At 43.5% G+C, this 21,602-nt stretch overlaps 1 protein-coding gene across 1 annotated transcript in view; it reads right to left on the bottom strand.

Annotated features, from left to right (window-relative positions):
• The window catches only part of ANO2 (anoctamin 2), a 337,309-nt gene that overhangs the window by 148,539 nt on the left and 167,168 nt on the right, over positions 1-21,602 (bottom strand). Inside the window, 1 exon segment of the mRNA XM_075070724.1 lies at positions 16,122-16,204. Coding sequence (XP_074926825.1) covers positions 16,122-16,204 — 83 coding nt within the window.

The following is a 21,602-nucleotide window of genomic DNA, read 5'->3' as shown; positions in this document are numbered from 1 at the left end:
AGGCAATAAGGAGGGAAAGTTAAAATGGTCAACAAAATGCTGGGCATGAACTGAAAGGCCTTACACCAAAGGCTTGAATACAAGCAGACAGAAAGTGTGACAGACGCCTGTAGGGAGGAAGTTCCACAAATGGGAATTCTGAAGATCCAGGTGCCGCCCAAAAGAAGATGGAATCTTGGAACAACAGGAAGAAAAAGCCAGCTGTCTGCACTGTGAGAAATTTCATTATTGCAAATGAAGGATGAGCCTCGAACACCTACATATGTTGGAATGCTGATATGGAAATAAAAGTTTGGGGCAAGATTCTCATTTTTGCTAGGTCTTACTTGTCAGTAGAATTCCAGTCACCTTTTAGGGCCTTTTACTTTGCCAGGATCATATAAAGGGACCATGAGAATAAGGCCTATAGTCTTTCTAGTCCAGAGTCCTACTGCAATTACATTTGATTTGCAGAAGAAAAAAAAACCAACTTGAACAACAACCTCATGTTACAAATCACTAACAGCATAAATGGAAGGTTAGAAAATAGAAGCCACTGTGGGAACAGGAAGGAACTACTCTACCAAACTCATTCCAAAGCAAATACTACTCTAAAGTGAAAGTCAAAACAAAATAAAGGGCTCATCTACATAGTATAGGACATTTTTTAAAGGGCTCTCAACTAGGCAGCCCCTTTTGTACCCATATATATTTCTAGCATCAAATTATTACATTTTTACTTCTAGTTTACTATTCAAGCAATTGGATGCCTACATGCCATTGTCTGCTCCCACAACACTGCACCCATAGTTTTTTTAGGAGTGTAAGTTGAGAGGTTGTTTTTTTAAAAACTTGGCCTTAATTTAGAACTGGGGTTCTCAACCTCTTTGTTTCTGAGGCCTCCTCAACATTCTATAAAAACTCCATGGCTCACCCGTACCACAACAATTGTTTTTCTCCATATAAAAGATAAGGCTGGTATTAAGAGGTAGGAAGCAGGGCAATTGCCTGCGGGCCCACGCACAAGGGGCACCATGAAACTAAGTTGCAAAGGCATCAGCTTCAGCCCCAGGGGCTGGAACTCAGGGCCCCAGGCTGCAGTCTTGCATGATGGGGCTTCAACTTTCTGCTGCGAGTCTAATACCAGCCATGCTAGGCACCCCCTCCCCTGAAACCAGCTCATGGCTCCCCAGGGGCCCTGGATCCCTGGTTGAGAACCACTGAATTAGATTTTGATGAGGGCATCTCATGAGGTAAAAATGAAACATGCTGTTCAGAAGTATTATCACTGCAGTGGACTGAACTATGTGGGCAATTGGTAATCAGCTATAAAGCCTTTTACCTCTTGGTCATTAATTCAAATCCAGCACATGTTGAGAGTCACAGGTTAGTAGCTGGAATCTTAGGTTTTGAAATGAACCATCTATAAGAGTCCTGAGAACTGTGGTATGGAATATTTTGTTTCAAATTATTTTTACTATACTTAGAGTTACCACTGATACAGACAGGCTGAAGTATTCAACAGCCACTCTCTCATCCCTGCAGTAATTTCCCCAATGAGTAGAGCAATCTTAGTGAATGATACTTTAAATAGTCTATTACAAATATTGCAGGACCTATCTTGTTAGCCATAGGTTGTGAAAAAGAGGCTTTGTACCTCTGGGGAGCTAGGAATCCCTATTCCCATTGTGATAAGGCATTTGTTTCTAGTCCTGGCAGATCAGAAAACATTGCACAGAAAACATTGCACATTGACATGAGACATCATATGGAGAAAAGCTAATTATGAATTTTTTAGAAGTTTCTAACATTCATTACATTATATTTTTCTCTCCTTCCAAGGTCTTAAAGTACCCTGGCTTATCAGCTGAATGCATATCGAAAGCAGTAGTAGTAAGCTGAAAGAGAGTAGGTAGGAAGTGACTAGGGAAGCAGACTTGGATCCTCTGTGTGGCAGACTCAGCTTCTCACAGGACCCTGGGCTAGGGACCAGTGGAGAGGATGAGCTAGGTCCCCCTACTACACCTCACTTGAGAGTTAGGCCCCGAGGCTGGCCGAGACAATAACGCTTCCTGCCTAGGGGCAGAGGTAGGCATCTGTACATCCCCCTTTTTGGGGAAGGAGACTGGAAATGAGGCACTTTGAAAACTAGGACACAGGCTCCCCCCACCCCTGCAAACACCTTATTACAATGACCTATTAATGGACAATTCACAAAAAGCAAAAGTAGTGAAATTTGTCAAATGTACTGCTACAAATTATTCATCTAGATAAATACAGAATACACACTCTCTCTCACACACACGGTTACGTGTGAATAAGGTGAAGTCATCTCAAACTCACATGAATAAAACTTTATCCTACACCACATCATCACATTCTATTGAGGTGTGGTGTGGAATAAAGTTTTTATTGGCATGAATTTATGGTGACCTTACTTTACTCATGTAATGCCATGTGCCCATGAGAAAGCGTCATGTATAGATCACTGCATTGTTGTTGTACAAAAAGAAAAGCACCATGTGAAACTACATGAATAAAATGGTTCCCTCCCACCCAGAACCAACATTAAGAGTACATAAATGTCTGTTTCATTTTATATGCAAAACTAGTGCAGTAAACATTGGCTGCCATTGATAGGGTGACTATATGTCCTGTTTTGGCTAGGACAGTCTTTTTTAACCGTTAAAGTGGCCACCCTGACTTTTTTGGCAAAATCAGGCATTTGTCCTGTTTGCTCTTGACAACTTGATCAGTTTTTCCCATTTTTATATATATAAAAAAAAATTCCCCTCTCACCCCTATGGGTGGCATGTGTCTTCCTCAACCTCGGGTCTTCTACCAGAGGCCTGGGAGTTTGAGGGTTCTGCACAGTATCTTAGCTGTTCCTAGCACTGCACTCTTTGGACAGAGAGCTCTTGATGTGTTGGGATCTGTTGGAGCCACGTCACCTTATGCTTGAGTTGTCTACGACGTGCCAGAGTGCGTTCCTGTACCACACTGGACCACTTTGACTTTCTTTCACATCCTCTCTAGTTCCCTCTTTCAGGCCCTGGGGACTTTCAGCTTCTCAGTATTCCTTGGCTTCCTTGGATTGTTGCTTGTTCACTTGGCACTGCGTGTTTACTGCTATCAGCCACCGCTGTCTTCTGGTCCTTGTCTTATTACCACATTGTCTGGTTTGATGGCCTAGTACCTGCTGTCTGTCTGGATCTGGAAGTCGTCCACAGCGATCTCTAGCCCTGTATTCTCCACAACCTTCTGTGTGGATCCTTTTTTCCCGAATCTGGGTCTTGGGAGGGTTCTAGCCCATACGCTGTTGCAGATGTTCCTGTTATACAATGCCGCCACTTTTGCGGTTGGTGCCGTTTTCAGTTGGTGCTGTTGCTGGCCTGCATCTTAGTATCCTGCACTATGTGTTTGGACTGTCGTGAGGGCGCTCTCTGCATCGATGTCTGTTCACCTTTGTGAGTCTCTTCTTGTGTGGTAGCCCCTGCTTCCATGGATCTGGGGTGCTCGAGTGCCTGTCCTGTTGCTGCCGTATGTATCAGTGCCTCATTGGCTGTCTTTTAGTCGCATCCTTTCCAGCCATGGTAGGATTTCCCAGTGTCAAGCCACCTCAGCTATCTGTCTGATGGTACATCCCATGCAGGGTTTGTGCTTGCCATTGGTCACTGTCTTCTGCTTGGTCTGTCCTCCTGCATGTCTGCTGTCCGCTCAGGCATTCTCTCAGAGCTCATCTTTTGGGGCCTTTACTGATTGTACTCCTGGATGTTTCGTGGTTGGTCCGCGGACAGTGGCTTTGACGCTCGACAGCCCTGGCTCCGTTCTTTGCGGCTGGTATACTGAGTCTCTTTATATATTATTATATATATATTTTTAAAAAAAGGTGTGTGTGGAGGAATGGGGGGTGGGGGAGGCAAGTGGCAATGCCAGCCCTGCGCAGGGGGGAGACAGAGCTCAGGTGAGCAGTGATGCCAGCCCCAGTGCTGTGCTGTGTGGAGAGAGGAGCTCAGGCTGGCTCCCTGGGGCAGGGAGTCTTGGAGGACTTGAACTGGGGCGGGGGAGGGCTCGAGCTAGCCCCACTCAGTGACCAATTTTCCCTTTGGGAAGTATGGTCACCCTAGCCATTGACTTAAATAACATCATTAACTATGATTTGCAGAGCACCAGAATCCAGTATCCTTACTCTTGTTGAGAAGTATGTTACTTTCAGGAATACTCCTATGTGTCTTAATGGGAGAAATCGTAGAGAAATATACACCACTCTGGCAGTATAAAGGGGACTTAAAGTGGGTATAAATGCAAATTAGACCAACTTTAAGACCCTTTTGTGTCTGACTTTAAAAGGACAATCTGTCCCATTAGGAAAAAACGTCCTTACCCCATATGCACTGGCCAGTTTCAGTGTGGCTGACTTTTGGAATGTAGCCCAAAGGAAGATCTGAGTAGGGCTTAAAGGGTGGTACTTCCACTCACCGCACAACTTTGGTAATCATATATCACATTTTATATTTAAGACGTTCTAGTCCCTCCAGTTGCAAAGAAAACTTTCCAAACATGAACAGAAATGCTGTGCTGAATTTATGTCAGACAGAGCCTGAAACAATAACTATGAGAGATGTGAACTCCTCTCATTCACCTCAAGGGGGTGGCTTCTGTTGTCCAAATTTATTTATATTAGCAGTAGAAGTGAGGGGACATGAGACTCTCTCTTCAAATCCCCGGAGATAAGAGAACAAACACTCATGGAGCTTTTGGGGAGGCAGAGATTATTTAAGTGCCTCTGAAACAAATGTATGCATGGAGCCCGTTTGATCTTCACTTGCACTTAAATACTCATCTGGAGTAGCAGCACCTCAAAGAGGCAAGAGGAGAACAAATCCATCTGAGGACTGTAGGTAAGTCACCCCATGGACAAGACAAGAGCTGCCTGTGATGAAAAAGAAATAAGGAAAAGGAAAGGGGAGCAGGTTAGATGGTTGTAGCAGGGAGACAGCTAGTGTGGTGTTAGGAATTACTGCTGCACCAGCCAAGGGCACTGGGACAATTTGCACAGTGGAGGCACTGATAGCCATTGAACCAAACTGTAAACCCTGTATTTGATGTAATCCACTTCAAGCCAGGGGGTGCAGCAGCACCCCCAGCACCCCTCGTTCCAGCACCTATGGCACAAGCAGTTTCTGACACTTCTGCAGGCCAGTAGCTCCAGAAACTAATTTGACATGGAAAAAATGTTCAACCATATATCTTTCTTGACTAATGAATGAGATCACATTACTTGGTTTTTCTAGCCTACAAGTGAAAATGTGTTTAAAGTGTGCCTTTAAATTCAGTTTATAAAGAACAAACAACAGCTAGTATAAGACTGTTTTGCCTAAGGCCTGCATGAAAAAAAGTGTTTTTCAGATTTTCTTTCCCAACTGTCCTAATAAAATCATGACCTCCTTAATTTAAACATAACATGATTAAATGTAATGTTAAATGGCGAAGTATCCAGTTGGAGCAACTTGTCTACATGGTGTACAGCAGGAATCAAGGTTGGATTCAGATTCATTAAATAACTTTATTAATGAGCTGCAAGAAGGGGTTAACAAAAAGATAATTACATATGCAGATGTTTCACAGATGATAAATTGGGAGAAGTTGTGAGCACTAAGGAAGACAGAAAATAATAAAAGGGGATCTAGAGAAGTTAGAAACATGGGCAGAAAATAAAAGTGAAATTCAGCATGGGAAAATTGTAAGCTAATCCATTTGGGAAAAATAATTCAAAACACAGTCACTGGGAGAGAAACCTTAGCAGGAGTGATGCTGTAAGAGACAGATCACAGCCAGTGTATGGAATTGTGGCCTCCTCTCTCTCCTTAATGGCCACTGGTCCCCAGTGACACTGCAGAAGATGAGTGACTTTTACTTTGGTGCCCCTTGTTCGCCTTGTGCACGGTTTTATGCCAAAAGAGGATAAGTTTGTTGTATACTTGCTCTTCTAGTAGCAAAATCTCAACACCTGAGCAAAAAAAAAAAAAAAAAAAAGAATTCCGTCTGTCGCTACCTAAAATTTGCACAGTTGGGTGTTACCTGAAAAGATCTGTCATAAGTAGATAGGTAAGGGTTATTTTTCTTTTACCTGTAAAGGGTGAACAAAGGGGGAACCAAACACCTGACCAGAGGACCAATCAGAGACCTGGATTTTTTTTAAAGTCTGGGAGGGAACTGGAAACTCGGGGTCTTTTTGTTTTCCTCGGCTGTGAGTAAACAAGCTTTTCTTCTAACTCCATCTTTTTTCAAATATTCTACTATAAAGTGTGAGTACAAAGGAACCAAAGTAATCGGCTGTGATGTGCTTTGATTTGTATTTACATGGTTGTTGATTTGCTGGACTGGTTTAACTGGGCTATCTTTTAAATCAGACTGTTTATTCCTATTTTCTTATAAGCCATATTCCTGTATTGAGTTTCTTAATGCAGTATTATTGTTCTGTATTTTCTTTCTTTTTATATAAAGTTTCTTTTTAAAACTTGTGGGAGTTTCTTTTCCTAGTGAGGCAGAGGGGAGAGGAATTTCTGTGCCCAGAGCTCTGTTATATCGGTGACAGGCTAGAGGGGGGAGGGAAAAGCCCAAGCTCTGTGTCTTACTTTCCTATTGTCCCAGGGCGGGAAAAGGCTACGGGACAAAGGGAGGGGTGAATCTCTTGTGTGAGCTGACTAGGTTTGAATGCATAGCCTCGGGGAAGCTAGATTGCCTCTCTGGTTGTATTCAAAGGGAATAGGACAGCATCGCACCGACTAACCCAGGAAAGGGGGGGAAGCTGGGGGATGAGATAGAGGAGACCCAGGGGCTCTGGGTCTTGGAGGGGTCCCCCAAGGAAAGGTTTGGGGAACCCGAGGGGGCCGAAACCCTGGAAAACTTCGGCTGGTGGCAGCGAGATAAGATCCAAGCTGGGTATAAGCTTGGGGGAGGTTCACAGTAAGCACCCAGATTTTGTACGCACAGGTCCAGATCTGGGACAGACGTTTACCACAACAACATCAAATGTAGCAAATTGTAAAAACCAGACCAGAAAAGATTGAGTTAAGCTTCCATGCAAGAACAAAGAGGAAAGGAAAAAGAAATCTGTGAGCAGATCACTTATTTACCAGGCATCAAGCATCCGTCAAGCCTGCTTGTCGTTCAAACAATTCTGACCTGTCCTAGGTGTGGACTCTCTATCCACAGTCCATTCTGAGGGGAAAAGCTGAAGACTTCTCTGAAGGAAAATCAAACATCTTAAACTATTGAAGGGCAAGATGAGGAGGAAACTCCTAGGTGGCGGGATAGAAAGTTCACAGAAGCAGTGCCAAGGAAAGGCAGGGAACTTTGACATAAAGGATAGGGTAGGATCTTAACTTTGCTGAAAAAACTTGTAGTCACAATTCAAAGATAGCCAAAATGGTTCACTCCTCTGAGAAATCAGCCTGACTTAGACATGGCAAAAACGTATCATTTGAACTAAAATCAGGGATCCATATTTAGGCAATTCAGTTACTGTGCATTTGCTGTGAATTCACCTAATTCCACAGAATTCTGCTCCTGCTTCTAAGCTTCCATTTTTAAAAAAGGATGTTTCCAGCCCTCATGTAAAAAGTAACCTTAACTGGGACTGTCTGCATAGTAAGCTCTGTCTCATCACCAAAACCACAAAAGGAAGTAGCCAATATTGTGTCTTGGAAACTCATATCCGTAGGTGGACATTTTCAAAGATTTGTGAAAGATTGTAGCCTTAATTCCCAGTGTCTTTAAAAAGAGGTCTTCAGCTACCTCTCCACAAGTCACTTTGAAAACACAGGAGCTACTGACCAACATGTATTTGTTTTGCTTCTTCTCTGGCATTGCAAAATCCACCTTCATTTGGGAAACAAGTAAACTTTTATTGCATTAAAGACAGCCTCCGTTAAATAGACAGTGACAAAGGCATGGTAGAAGATGAAAAATAACTCACTGATTTGCTAAAGCATTCTTTGTTTTTCTTCCATGTTAAGTGAATTTCTATGGTACCAGATTCTGAGGTTTAAGAAAAATGTTTCTCTAGCTTTGGATTGTCCTGCTTTAGCACTGTCCTCTTGCTTGCTTTATTATTGCACAACAGAGCTGAAAACTGTTTGACAGGCCTGCAGTAACTTGGATAGTAAGGACCCCTTTCAGAGTTACATAAGAGTTTAAATACTTTTCAAAATCTGACCCTAAACACTTAAATTTCAGTGGGAGCTAGGCACCTAAATACCTTTAAAATATGACCTTTGCTGTATTTATTTATTATTTTCACGGTTTTTGCTTCCTTTTTCAAGGTTATATTTTTTCAAGCCAATCAATAATTTCCATCCAGTGCCCAATACTATCTATTATGTTTGTGGACTTTCAGTGTACAAACAGTACAAATCTTCTGTAAATTTGTACAGTTGCCAGCTGCACCTCAACATCCAGGCCTTGCAGAGACTTCAGACTTTTATTGCCAAGATACTTAAATGTAGTCTTTTTTTTTTTTAAATCTCTGATGTAACTCTAGTGAAGTCAGACACATAGATTAATCTGGCGCAGTGTGTCTAAAGAAACAATTTCACAGAAAATTAAAGGCCCAGTGAGGCAGAACAAAAATATACACTTCAGTGTAACCCTCATACTGTATCTCTCAACTGTCAAGGCTTTGATGGTTGTTTTCCTGCCTGCCTCCAGTTTCATAACACATCTTAGATCCCCTGGAACTAGCTTGTTTAGACTTCTTTCCCTGGCTCCTTCTTAAAACACCATGATCCCCAACCTTTCCATCTCAGTTTACTCCCTGATCCTGCATCTTCCTCTGCTGCTATCTCAGGCTTGACCTGATCTAAGCCTTGGCTTTTCTTAGTCCCTTATCCTCTCTAGTTCTTTGAGAGCATCATCTGCATAATTAAGAACCACATTTGTATAATACGTCATCAAGGGCTGTTTTAATGGGAGAGTTGACATGCAACAAGCTTCTTTATAAAACTGATGTCTAAAGGCTCACCAGAAACGGTGCCATTTTCTGCATGTTCATGGAAAAATGCCACCAGCAGACAAGAGAGCTGTAAGAGAAGATGTCTGTAACCTAGATTGAGACATGTAACATTTTGTCTTTATGACAAGTGAAAGGATTTGTTGCATTACAGATGGCAAAAGTTTTCCACTTACAGTTCTACATAACTCCTTCTACTTAGTTATTTCATAGTGCTTTGCAAGTAATGGGTTAAGCCTGTGAGGTTTATGACAGTGTCTCCACTTTACAGCAAAAGAAAGTGAGATTCAGGGAAGTTAAGTGGCTTGCTCAAGTCTGTAGCAGAGCCAGGAGAAGAGGTGTTCTGTTCTGGCTCTCAGTCTAACAATTAGAAAAGTAATCCTCTCCCAGACAGTTTACATCTTTCTGGTAGATCTCAGACATACAGCACAGGACAAGCAGGAAGGAGTCTATGGTCTGTGGAGATACAGCTGGCCCAATACACAAAGTTGTACTTTGTCTCCCTTTATCATACTGGTATTGTAGCCTGAAGAGCACATTGAGTGTTCCAGACAAAATAATTCCTTCTAGACTATCTGAGAGTCTAGCAGAAGTCAAATGATCTCCTCCCATCCTCCAGTGTATAGTTCTTTGATGAGCTGACACAATATCATCCGGTAATACAAAATGAGAGTATTGGGCTATCCACTAAACATCAGCCACCTCCCCACTAATTCAGGGCAGCTGAGCATAGTCTCTAGAACTACGCAAAAAAATTTGCTTCACTTTCAACATACTAAATATCAGCATTGTTTCAAGCTCAACGTGCATTTACTAATCAATTACTGTTCCTTCAAAACACTTTTGGTGACTTTTAAATTTGCGCTCTTTCTGGATATCCATCAATGTGAAAAGGCTACTCAAAATATATATTTTTTGTTCAACTTGGGTTTGTTAGGACAGGCCTCATGAGCAAATCAAATTCATGTAAGTCCACAAGTCCCACAGGTTCTAGTTCTGGAGAAGCAATGAATCAGTGTGGATATTCAGAAACCCCCTGAATCTGAACCTTGAAAAATGGCCTACAGATGGAGGTGTTTTCAGCTGAATTCACAGCAACTCTAGGACAGACTCCACCTGAGAAAGCTTTGGAGTTCTCCATGGAATTGTCTGCCTTGAAACACAAGCCTTTGGTATCTAAAATCACTACACTGTCTTCTGTAACTGTCCATTATTCTGGGTTCCCACAGAGGCAGACTCCTCAAGTATCCCATAACCCTCTACCAGTGAGTTTAGTTGGCATCCATACGCTGCATGGGGAAATGTAGGACATCCATTAGTGCAGGGGGGTTAAATCTACCTATACACTCAGAAGCTCTGGTTTCTACAATATGTCTTACAGAATTATCATTTTGGATGCATTAGGCCAGAATACCTTCTTGCCTTGTTCGAATGCCAATATAAATTATACAGTCACTGATCAGTCCTGCAGGGTCTGGATGATTTCCTGTCCAGTCTGAGTTCAACAATTCTGATGACCAAGTGGACAAGGATGGTGTGTTAGCTGGTCACAAATATTAACACAGGATAGTTCCAGTTCATGCGTTATCAGTCAGATATTGAGCCATGTGGCCAGCACACTGAGGTTGAGATTACTGGATATACTTCTGAGACTGAGCCTGCCTAAACCTGAGTTACCTCTAAACCTGAGCCTGCTTAAGCCTGATGAGTCATCCCTGAGCCAGAAGGTGTGATGAGTCGTAAGAGGCAATTACATGCTGGTCTTGTGATAGGCACTACACCATTCAACCAGAGTGTAGCTAATTCACAGGGCATGACCCACTCAGATGACCCAAGTCAGGCATATAGGCTCCTAAGGGAAGCAGCCTCTCCATTCAGTTCAACATCACTACCTAGATGGGAGCATTCCTGACAGCCTGCCCTTGCTCCTGCTCCAGTCTTCTCCTGCCTCAGATGGTGGCCCAGCAAATCTGATGCTTGACAGCTTAAACAACTTTCTCAAAAGACAAAAGCAAAGCCACCAGGGCCAGCTTGGTTAGGTTAATTGACATCAGAAAGTGTTCAGCAGTGAGGCATGGAGATTTTGCTGAGTAGGAAAAATTTTGGACCAGAGTTGCTTATCCTTCCTCTGACTGCTTCCTTACTTGCTGCGTGAATTGTTGCAGTCCACCATACTTGCGGCTTTATGACTTACTTTTGCATCTTTTCTACAGGGCCGGCTCCAGGCACCAGTCGACCAAGTACAAGCTTGGGGCGGTACCTTTAAGGGACTGCCAAACTTGAGGTGGCAGGGGGGCACTCAGGTTTTTGTTGTTGTTGTTTCAGCTGGGAGGCACTCGGAGGAAGGGAGTTGTTTTTGTTTTGGCGGCACGGTGCGATGCTGGGGCGAGGGGAGTGTTTTGGTGGCCTGGCCCACGCTCGAGGATGTGTTCCGGCGGCACGGGGTGTGTTTCAGTGGGGTGGGGCTGCAAAAAAGTTAGAGCCAGCCTTCCTTTTCCATCGCCATTTTTTCCTCTGAAAGGCTCCATCCCACAGGGTTTGGTATCCCACAACCTCAGGTATGATGTGCAACAAGTCAAGGTGGCCAAGGCTTGGGACCAGCCGGGTTGGGGGGCGGGGGAAGAAACATCAACAAATTTGGGGTTACAAAGGCTTAGAATTAAAAACAGAGGCTTCTTGCTGGTTCTTCTTCTTCCCCTCCTCCTGAAGGAGTCTGGCTCCCATAATCACCCAAATTCACAAACAGAGAATAACCTTCAAAAAGCAACCTCTTCATGGAAACTCTTTTAATGGAGCCCCTTGTTTCCACCGAACCCAGCCACAGGCCACAATTCATGGCTTAGTTGACTGACAATCCTTGCAGAGTGCAACTATCTCTTACATGATTTTTATTTTTGCTTTATCTGCAACTGTATTTTTAAATCCCAAAACAAGCAGCTCACATTGACTAAAATCCAACCTATGTCTTCCCTTAGCCTTTTATCTGAAAATACTTAGAACTTGCACAGCATCTTCAAAGTGCTTCATGCATATTAACTAATTAACTGGAGTGGGTGAAGGCTGAATGACAAATGCCAGGGAACTACACGTGTTTGATGGCTCTGTAATTTTGATCAACGAGGTCTTTACTTCTGACACTGCATTCCATCTTTTCTGCCTGCCATTCAGCAGGTCCTTAGGCTTAGGAGGCACCTCATGCCCAAGTCTAGTAGTTGACAGCCATGTGTGCCTGTGAGTGTTTAAACATAAAAGTAGTTGCTCTTGCTGCTACATGCTAATACACTTTAATCTCCACAATCCTAACAGAAGTAAGTAGACTAAGTATTTCATTTATGAAGGAGAATCAGCTATCTTGCAGTCATTCTTTGGACTTTTCTGCCTTGTAGGATGTGTCATTCTTACTGTGGCTGACTAGCACTAAAGACTGTTAAACCTTCTTACCAGTTGGATCTCATGTTATAGAGCCACAGGGTTAAATTCCCCTCTGGAGTAATTGCATTGATTTCAATCAAGTTACACAGAGGCTGAATTTGGTCCACAGTAATCAAACATTAAAGTGTGAGGTTTTTAAAGTTTTGGCATTAGAAATAGATTAGAGATTGAACCTGCTAACAGGAGGATGAAAGAAAGCTCCCATTGTGTCTTTTAATGTGAGATATTTGTGCTCTGCCATTTTAGAGGTAGCTGAAATCGAACAAAGGTGTGACACCTCTCTCACCCACTGAGCCAGAATCATGTGGATGGGTAACGGTAGCAGATTTGTAAGAGCAGCTGTAAAGAAGGCGGCCCTGGTATTCTTGGCAAGGTGTGAAAGGATGGTCTGAACACTCTTCTCACCAAGAGAGTCAGTAGTTCTGTAATCTTCAGTCTGGGAAAGATCCAGAAAACATGCAAGAGACCTTAAGGAACTCCTTAAATTATGATCCTTTCTTATTAACATTGTCAGGTAGATCTCCTGCCTCCTTTTTCTTCATTCTGGTTTGGGTTGTGAATCCATCCGGAGAATTAAAGACCCAGAAGTGCCTCCTTTGAGGATCAAAGCACCAGTAATGCTGAATCTCTCAATGCAACTAGCAGTGACAAGTGTGACAACAATGCTAATGGCTGGAGCCAGAGTTCCTGCACATCAATTCTCATATTGCTGGGACCTCCCATCAGACTTGGGATTGAGAGGCTTCCTTAACTAGTCAGTGTGTGGTCCATGAAAAATCCATGTGGTGAAAGGCATTCGTTAGACTATACAGATGATCATACTGTGCCTATGTCCTGGGCTTTGACCCAGTGCTTAATTTGTAATGAAAGAGGTGCTAGAGTTCAAGCAATTAGGTGCCAGGGCTCAAAGGAATTTTTTACATTCATAACTGACGCAGAAAGCACAGAGGTGCTGGAACTATGAACTGCCAAGCCCAGAGGTGCTGGGGCTCAGGCCTGCCAAGCCCTTGCACAAATTAAGCACTGCTTTGACCTAAGAAGAATGGAAACAGGAGAGTTGAGTGAGTGGAAGCCTCAGAAAGGTGCAACAGGTGTTGAGAACATTCTCAGGTATACACAGTAGTGAGATGGTTACACAATGGTGAGGTTTGCTCCTCTCCAAGTGCAGCTTTGACCTGTGCTTGTAGGAAAGTGTGTCACTTTGACCACCATGCTGGAACTGAGAGCTGGAGCGAATTTGTACCAGGATTCAGAGGATTTTGAAACTTCAAGGTGGCCCTCTGACTCTGGTGCATAAAGAGCTTAAAAAGGCATTTTGATTGTGTTGGAACCAAGCCATGGGGCTTATTCAGTAAGGCCTGCACTGAAACAGAAGATTCCAGTGTATTGTCCCAAGTATTAGCAAGAAACTTCACTCAGTTCTGACACTTTCCAGAACTTCATCCTCAAGGCCTACCAGAGTGAGTCAATCCAAATTACAGGCTGTTTTGAGAGATGCTAACTAAAGCATGAGGAGCTCTCCATAAGCCATGATGACTTGAGGCAACATCTGCAAGCAGAATTTGCATTCAGAAACAGCGTGGTTGATTGCAAATAGTAATTGTGATCATCTGTGACTTTCCGGTCAACTCAGAGCACTGCTTGAAGCCTGATGGGTTGTATCAGATATTTTTGGAAAAGGAATGCACACAAAGAAATAAACTAAAAAACTGCAAGGGCAAAGGCTGATGTGGCACATTGAAGTCTCAACATACTTTGTTATGGATACTAATATATGAATAGTAACAAAAGCAGACTCCACCGCTTTTTTCCTCCAGTAGAGATATTGTACTGCAGCAAGGGACAATTTGTATCTATGGGAAAGCAGCAAGAAGGCCCCACCCCTCAGCAGCTGCAGAGCATGCTCCAAAATGGAGGGCTTGCTTAAAAGGGGACTCTGCCAATCAAGCAGGGGGCAAAAGAAGAGGTTGTCTGCAGGAAGGAAGCTAGTTAGTAGCTTTTGAGACAAAGGAGTCTGCAGGGTAGGGGACCTGACCCCTTTTTCTTTCCCTTTCTCCCCAACAAGGGGGAATAAATGGACACTGAGAAGGAAAGTGGGAGGCTCTCATGATTATGTGAATCATTGAGACTGTTCGAGCAGCTCTCTGTGCTGGGAGGGAAGCAGAGTTCCATGATAATCCCCTAAAGGAAGGAGACAACAGGAGTGGTAGGAAGTGGCCCAGGGGAGGTTGGTCTGGGGAATCAGCTACAGGTGACTGACACTCTTCACTTCTTCCCCCTTGGACACTGGTTTGTGACCTGGTGAAGAGAGAGGGCCTGGGTCCCCCTACACTTCACTTTGTCTGCCCAGGAGAACCCAGGGATTGCTGAGGAGTGACAGACTAACTCAGCAGCCAGGCCCTCAGATTATCTGGCAAGGTCATCCCAGGACTTTCAGGAGTGTTGAGTTGTGGCTGCCTACTAGGCCTGCTAAACTCTAAGTGAAGCCCACAGCATACCCCAACAAAAAGGAAGCAAGGATTGCCAAAAAGATTCTTTAAACCAAGGAAAGAATCAAACAACATTTCATCAGAATGAGCCCTGCAGCTACAGAAGAAAATGCTACATTAGAGCTGGTAAAAAAATGAGTGCCAAAATTGGCTTTGTGACCAAACATACATTTTTGTGGACAGCATCTATGGTTTTTGAAGAATTCCATTTTTTCATCAGAAAACTAAAATCCAAAAATGTCTGTTCAACATTATTCTGTGCCCCCTACATCTGCTACAGTAGCTCATGGGAGTTGTAGTTTGGATACCACCTGCCTCCATTGTCCTTTATGGGCTGGGCTCTGCAGTTGGACCACATTTCCTATCAGGTACAATCATCATATCATGCACCAAGCTAATTCAACCAGAGAGGAGACTGCAATGCATTATGGAAGATACTGTCCAGTCAGGTAGTTTGAACAGTTTTGTTTTGGTTTTTTTTTGGGGGGGGGGGGGCGGCACAGGGGCAGGGAGGGGAAAATCAGTTATCACCTCCAGTGTATAAAAACTGAAAGTCAAAATGGTTCATTCAAAATTGACAAATGATTATCTTCATTTGCATAAACATTTTCTAAAGGTGGGATGGATTTCCAATCAGCTTTAATTTTCACATATTGTATTTGTAGTAGAAAACAAATTCAGGGCTGTGGTGGATACATGCCCTATTGCCTCAGCAGCAAGTGTCACCAGTCCAAAAGCTCAGCACTTTCAGCTCAGGATTTTCCATTGCTGGTTTCAATCAGGCAGTCCAGACCAAGATGCAGAGATTAGGTATGCTACTCTGATATGTTACAGTCCTCTACACTCAGCATGTGTGTTAGCCACAATAAAGCAGCAACTGAATGAAATATACTGAAAGGAGAAATCTGTCATTTTACCATTAGACACTGTATAAATGAATATGGAAGTTTTAAATTAAGAATAAACTGTTAATCTTACAATATAATCTTCTTCTGCCTTAATTATTAAAAATGAACCTGAACACTGAGCACAGTAATTAACATGCAGTGATTTCTTTAAAGATGTCTTGATACTCAAAATAAGATTTTTTCTCCCAGGGGGGAGAAGTTGAATGTGCCTCCATGCATTATGTACATATTAAGAAACCACCTAATTGCTACTGTACATTTTCAGGATTGCAATGGTAAATATGTAGAAAGGAAACTTACTTCTTCCTCCTCTAAGCCAGTGAGATCCCAGAAGTAACCTAGTCTCATCTGTAAACGCTTCCATTGTTCAAGAAACATGGTAGCTTCAACAACAAAAAAACAACAACAACAAAACAGTTAGATTTTAAACTATAAACAATGTATTATTATGTACTCTTTGCATTTCAGTATTATCTACAGGCCCAACTTCAGTAAGGGATCCAATGTGCTAGGTGCAAATATAGAGCAAGAGATAGTTCCTACACAAAAGAGCTTAGAATTTCATAGAGTTTGAGGCAAGAAAGGCTCACCAGATCTTCTAGTCTGACCTCCTGTATTATCACAGGCCACCAACACCACCCAGCACCCAAAGCCCAACAACTTGAAGTTAGCCTAATCTAAACAGTGATGACAGACTACAGGTGGGAGAAAGAAAGTATTAGCCCAATTTTACTGATTGGGAACAGAGTTTAAGGAGCTTGCACAAAGGCATTAAGGAATTTTATGTCAGAACCAAGAACTGACTCCAGATCTGCTTTTCCTACAAGACCATCTCTCTCAATGTACCTTGTGCTATTCCACAGTTTATGGACTCAAAATATAGGGAGACAAAAGCCAAATCTGAATACTCAACCACAACTTCATCCATATGCCAGATAAAAGATTTGTAACTATTCCCAGTCAGTCAGAAATAGAGGACAAAGTTAGAAATAGGCTACTACCAAAAAAACCCTCTAAGTACCTGTAGGTAAACTCAAAACTTCAGCAATCATGGAACATGCCATACAGATAGTGTGACAAAGTTCCTCCTCTACCTTGGTGGGTGTTATACTTATTGGCAGATTTGCTCACCTCAGTGATCTTCCCCTCTGGTGGAACCCACAGTCTGGGTCAACTCCTCTTGTGTCAAATCAGGAGGTTGCAGGGAAGTTATGGGGGAGGACCCAGGCCCACCTTCTACTCTGGGTTCCAACCCAGGGCCCTGTGGATTGCAGCTGTCTATAGTGCCTCCTATAACAGCTACAACTCCCTGGGCTACTTCCCTATGGCCTCCTCCAAACACCTCCTTTATCCTCACCACAGGACCTTCCTCCTGGTGTCTGATAATGCTTGTACACCTCAGTCCTCCAGTAGCACACCCTCTCAGCTCCTTGCACCTCTTGCTCCCAGGGAGGCTTTTAACTAGTTCCAGCCAGACATTGATTGGTTTTAAGTCTCCCAAACAATGTAGCTCTCTCCACTGCCTTCTAGAAGGATCTTAATTGGCCCCAGGTGTCTTGATTAACCTGGAGCAACTGCCATTTTGTTACCATGGTACCAGAGAATTGTTTAGCCTGGGGCTAACATTTCTGTTCCTCACTACTTTACTGTAGTCATCTGGCCTTGCCTCATCACAATAGCGAGGATGCCTTTTATTCTGGCATGCCTAACAGTGGTATAGTTGAGCATTTCTGATCCATTTAACCCAGCCATGTGAAGTGTTAGACTCAGAGGGTATGTCTACACTGCAATGAAACACCCATGTCTGGCCCATGGCAGCTGACTTGGACTCATGGGGCTTGGGCTGTGGCACTGTTTAACTGCAGTATAATCATTCAGGCTCAGGCTCGAGCTCAGACTCTGGGTCCCTTCCTCTTTGTGAGCTCCCAGAGCTCAAGCTCCAGCCCAAGCCCAAACATCTCTACCACAATTTTACAGCTCCACAGCCCAAGCCCAGCAAGCCCAAGTCAGTTGGCACAGGCCAGTCGCAGGTGTATCATTGCAGTGTCGCCATACCCAGAGTGATTTTCCCAAAAGTGGTAGAACACAAATTCCATCACCTGTCTTTCTTTCCCTTTTCCTTGACACTAGGTGGTATATGCTCTGCTGCTTCCCCTTTTCTCACGTTTAGACTCTTCTGCCTTCTTCCCATAATTATTGCTTCCTCTTGACATCCTGGTTTCTTGTTGCTTTTGATCTACTTACATCTAAATTCAGAAGATCCAAAAACTGAGGGCCTCATTCTCTACTGGACTGTGTATTGTATAGTCATGCCCATCTGTGCAAAGTGCAAAAATTATTAAATCAGAGTAGTATTTTATCCCCACTCTGCAGAGGCAACGTGTCGGGGGTATCACATAGGGTCAGGTGCCGCCCCTGATTTCTTGGGCCATCTATCACCAGGATGTCCATCAGTGAGGAGGCAGTGACCCCGCCTGGCGGCGGCTCTCACTGTGTGGCTATGCAGCGTGGGAAGGCAGGAAGCAGCAGGGCAGCTGGCTGCAGGCTGAGTTCCTACCCCTGCTACACGGGGCTGCTTCCCCTTCCCTGCAGCTGGAGTCTCAGTGCTTCTTGCTGCCTGCTTTGCAGAGCTCCCACTGAGGTGAGCCAGTGGGGCATTGCTGAGATCGGGAAAAGGAACTGTGACATGGTGTTCAGCACCAGGCAGCTCAAGTGGAGCCCCATCCAGCCCAGGAGCACCAGAGGTTGAGTGCGGCGAACAGGTTGGGGGATGGGGAGAGTGGGAAATGAGGTGTGGAACCTGCTGTGGCCTCCAATGTGCCTATCAAGGAGATGATTTGGGGGTGTCATATTTACCCATCCAAGAAAAAGTGACTGATGATTCTCCAACTTCTTGTTATCTGAGACAATCCAGCCCAAACACTATCTCACCCTGATGGCACATGGGGGACTGTGCATCTCAGCTGTGTTGGGCCTTTTGTTGGTTTTGTTTTGAACACTTGCTAAACTGATTGAGGATAGTTCAGGCAGGGAGGGATGCCTGAAAGTTCTGAGGGGCCTGGTAGCCACAGGGCTGAGAGCAGGAGGAAGAGAAGATAGTTGATAGTGTATGTTGTTTACTGTGATAGACCCAGGCCAGTTGTGAACAGCAGAGTAGTTGAAGGGAGATATACTGGCCCCTGGATAAGCAGTTTTCTGTTCCCTGAGTGACCAGAGCAGGGGCTGCTCCAGGCAAATGAGAACACCTGACTCCAATTAACCTGCTAAGAGTCAGGTGAGGCTGTTACGCACTTGACTCTAATTAAAGGCCCCTCTGATGTCATAAAAGGGCTCACTCCAGTCAGGCTAAAGGGAGCCAGAGGAGAGGAAGTATGTGAGGAACTGGGAGCAAGAGGTGTGCAAGAAGCTCAGAGTGAGTAGGCATACTGCTGGAGGACTGAGAAGTACAAGCGTTATCAGATATCAGGAGGAAGGTCCAGTGGTGAGGACAAAGAAGGTGTTGGGAGGAGGCCATGGGGAAGTAGCCCAGGGAGTTGTAGCTGTTGTGCAACTGTTCCAGGAGGCACTCCAGACAGTGCAATCCATAGGACCCTGGGCTGGAACCCGGAGTAGAGGATGGGCCTGGGTTTCCCCCAAACTTCCTAAACACCTGATCAAACACAGGAGGAATTGACTTGGGCTGTGGCTTCAACCAGAGGAGAAGGTCTCTGGGCTGTTTCCTGACTCACAGTGTGATTCTGTGAAGCGAGCAAGTCTGCCAATATGTGCAGGACCCACCAGGATAGAGGAGGGACTTTGTCACACTACACACATATCAAGTTTCAGGGGGTGCAGGAAGAGGCAACACTTGGGGCAATCAGGTGCCCCCACAGAACCTTTCAATTGTGCCAAGATTACATGTCACCTCTGTCACTATGCATTCATCTTGCACAGATGTATATAATTGTACAAGGTGCAACACAATGGGTAATTAGACCCAGATTCCTTTGACGGTGGTCACCTTTGGTGTGAGTGCCAGAGCAAGGTAAAATTGGGAAGCATTCTGGTGCCTATTATGAAGCACATAACTTCAGACTCCATAGATGAGATGACTGAATTTTAATCTGACCTTACACTGGGTTCACCCAGGCTTTTAATGATGGGTGACTTCAGTGTCTATGTAGACAACAGAACTTCAGAGATGGCTCAAGACCTCATTGCTACCAAGCCAAACACGGGAGTTTCTAACTCAAAATGTTCTCTCTGACATATCCTGTGAAATATGGAGAGGAAGGAAGAAATCTTTTCTTCACAGCTGTTTCCCTTCAATGAACTCCACTGCTGAAGAGAGAATTCAGCCTGATGCCAGAATTATTCTGTCTATTAACAAATTCTGATACAGGGAGTTGCACTCTAGTGAAACAAATATAAAATGTACATATCTGACAGATGAAACTGTCATAAAACCAGAGTAAAAAGCTTAGTATGGAGACAGATTTTCAAAAACTCAAAGCAAACTTTTCAAATGTGCAACAGCCATAGTTAAGGCCAGATTTTTCAAAATATCTCAGCTCCCATTTAGGCACTGAAATGACTGGCTAGATTTTCAAAAGAGTCTGATATCCAAAGTACTGAGCTGCTTTGAAAATCTGGCCCTGATTGTGGATGTTCTGCTTTTTTGAAAAATCTGACCTGTAGGGGACAGTGCATTTCGTATTCTCTGCAAAAGTCCTCTCACATTATGGGAATCTAAAAGTCACTGCGGGCTGCTCTGGAAGAACTGGTAGACAACAGAGAACATTTCAAAGATGTGACTGTCCATACACATAAGTTAAGCCCAGGTATTCAAATAACTGTTATTTTTACTCATCTCTTATGGAGAACACAGTGCAAATAAAAAACACATTGAACATGTTCTGGGGATTTAAAGGACTTTCTGGAATAACTATATAAAAATGATTTTGTAGGTGGATTTGTGCCTTCGTTCCCTGTTTTGCTCAAGGAGATGAAAATGGTAGCATTTACCTACTTTAATTGGTTGGGCTAGATATACCAATAGTATAAATTAGCATAATGTAAATTGCTGAAGCCACACTATTTTAAACCAGCTGAAAACTTGTTCAGTTATGTTCAACTCTCCTTCTTCCTCTGAAATTCTTTAACTGCAAGAGGGAACTTGACATCTCAGAACATCAACAGCTATAAGCACAATTAGCCAGGCATGATTCTCTCTTTTGGTTCAAATTCTCAATGAATGGGGGAAAATGGTAAATGGAGTCATTGGATTCATGAAGATATTTAATGAGGTGCCCCTTAAATAACAGGAGCATATTTTCTTTCATGATATTAACCGTAACAAATCTCTCCACCTTTCCCAAGAAGGGAGAAGGCTAAAAGGATAAAAGGAGGATTCTTCCGCACAGCCCTCACCATGAAATGAAGCCAACTCAGCAGAGCATAAATACCATATTGTTCCCTTTTTAAGCATATTAGTAGTGAGTAATAATGCATGACAGTTTCCCCATCACTACATCTTACAAAAAATGATTCAAACAATGTTTATTCAAGACACCGTAAAAGAAGCTGGTTTCAGGTATGCAAACAACAGTAGAGCTGTCAGTCAGCAAATTGAATGCTAGATAGAAGGAATGTTCTCTGCTACTGGCAGGGCAGCAATAACATGGTATAATGTAATGCTCAATATGCAAGCAGGGCAGGGTAACATAGGGTACTTGGTTTTGCTTGCAGATGCTGATACATGATGGGAGTATTTTCTTGCACTGACAAGCTCAGTTATCATAG

Source organism: Chelonoidis abingdonii, chromosome 1 (genome assembly GCF_003597395.2).
Source record: "Chelonoidis abingdonii isolate Lonesome George chromosome 1, CheloAbing_2.0, whole genome shotgun sequence".
Taxonomy (NCBI): Eukaryota; Metazoa; Chordata; order Testudines; family Testudinidae; genus Chelonoidis; species Chelonoidis abingdonii.
Note: the sequence above shows the minus strand (reverse complement) of the source record. Positions and strands in the feature narration are given on the sequence as shown.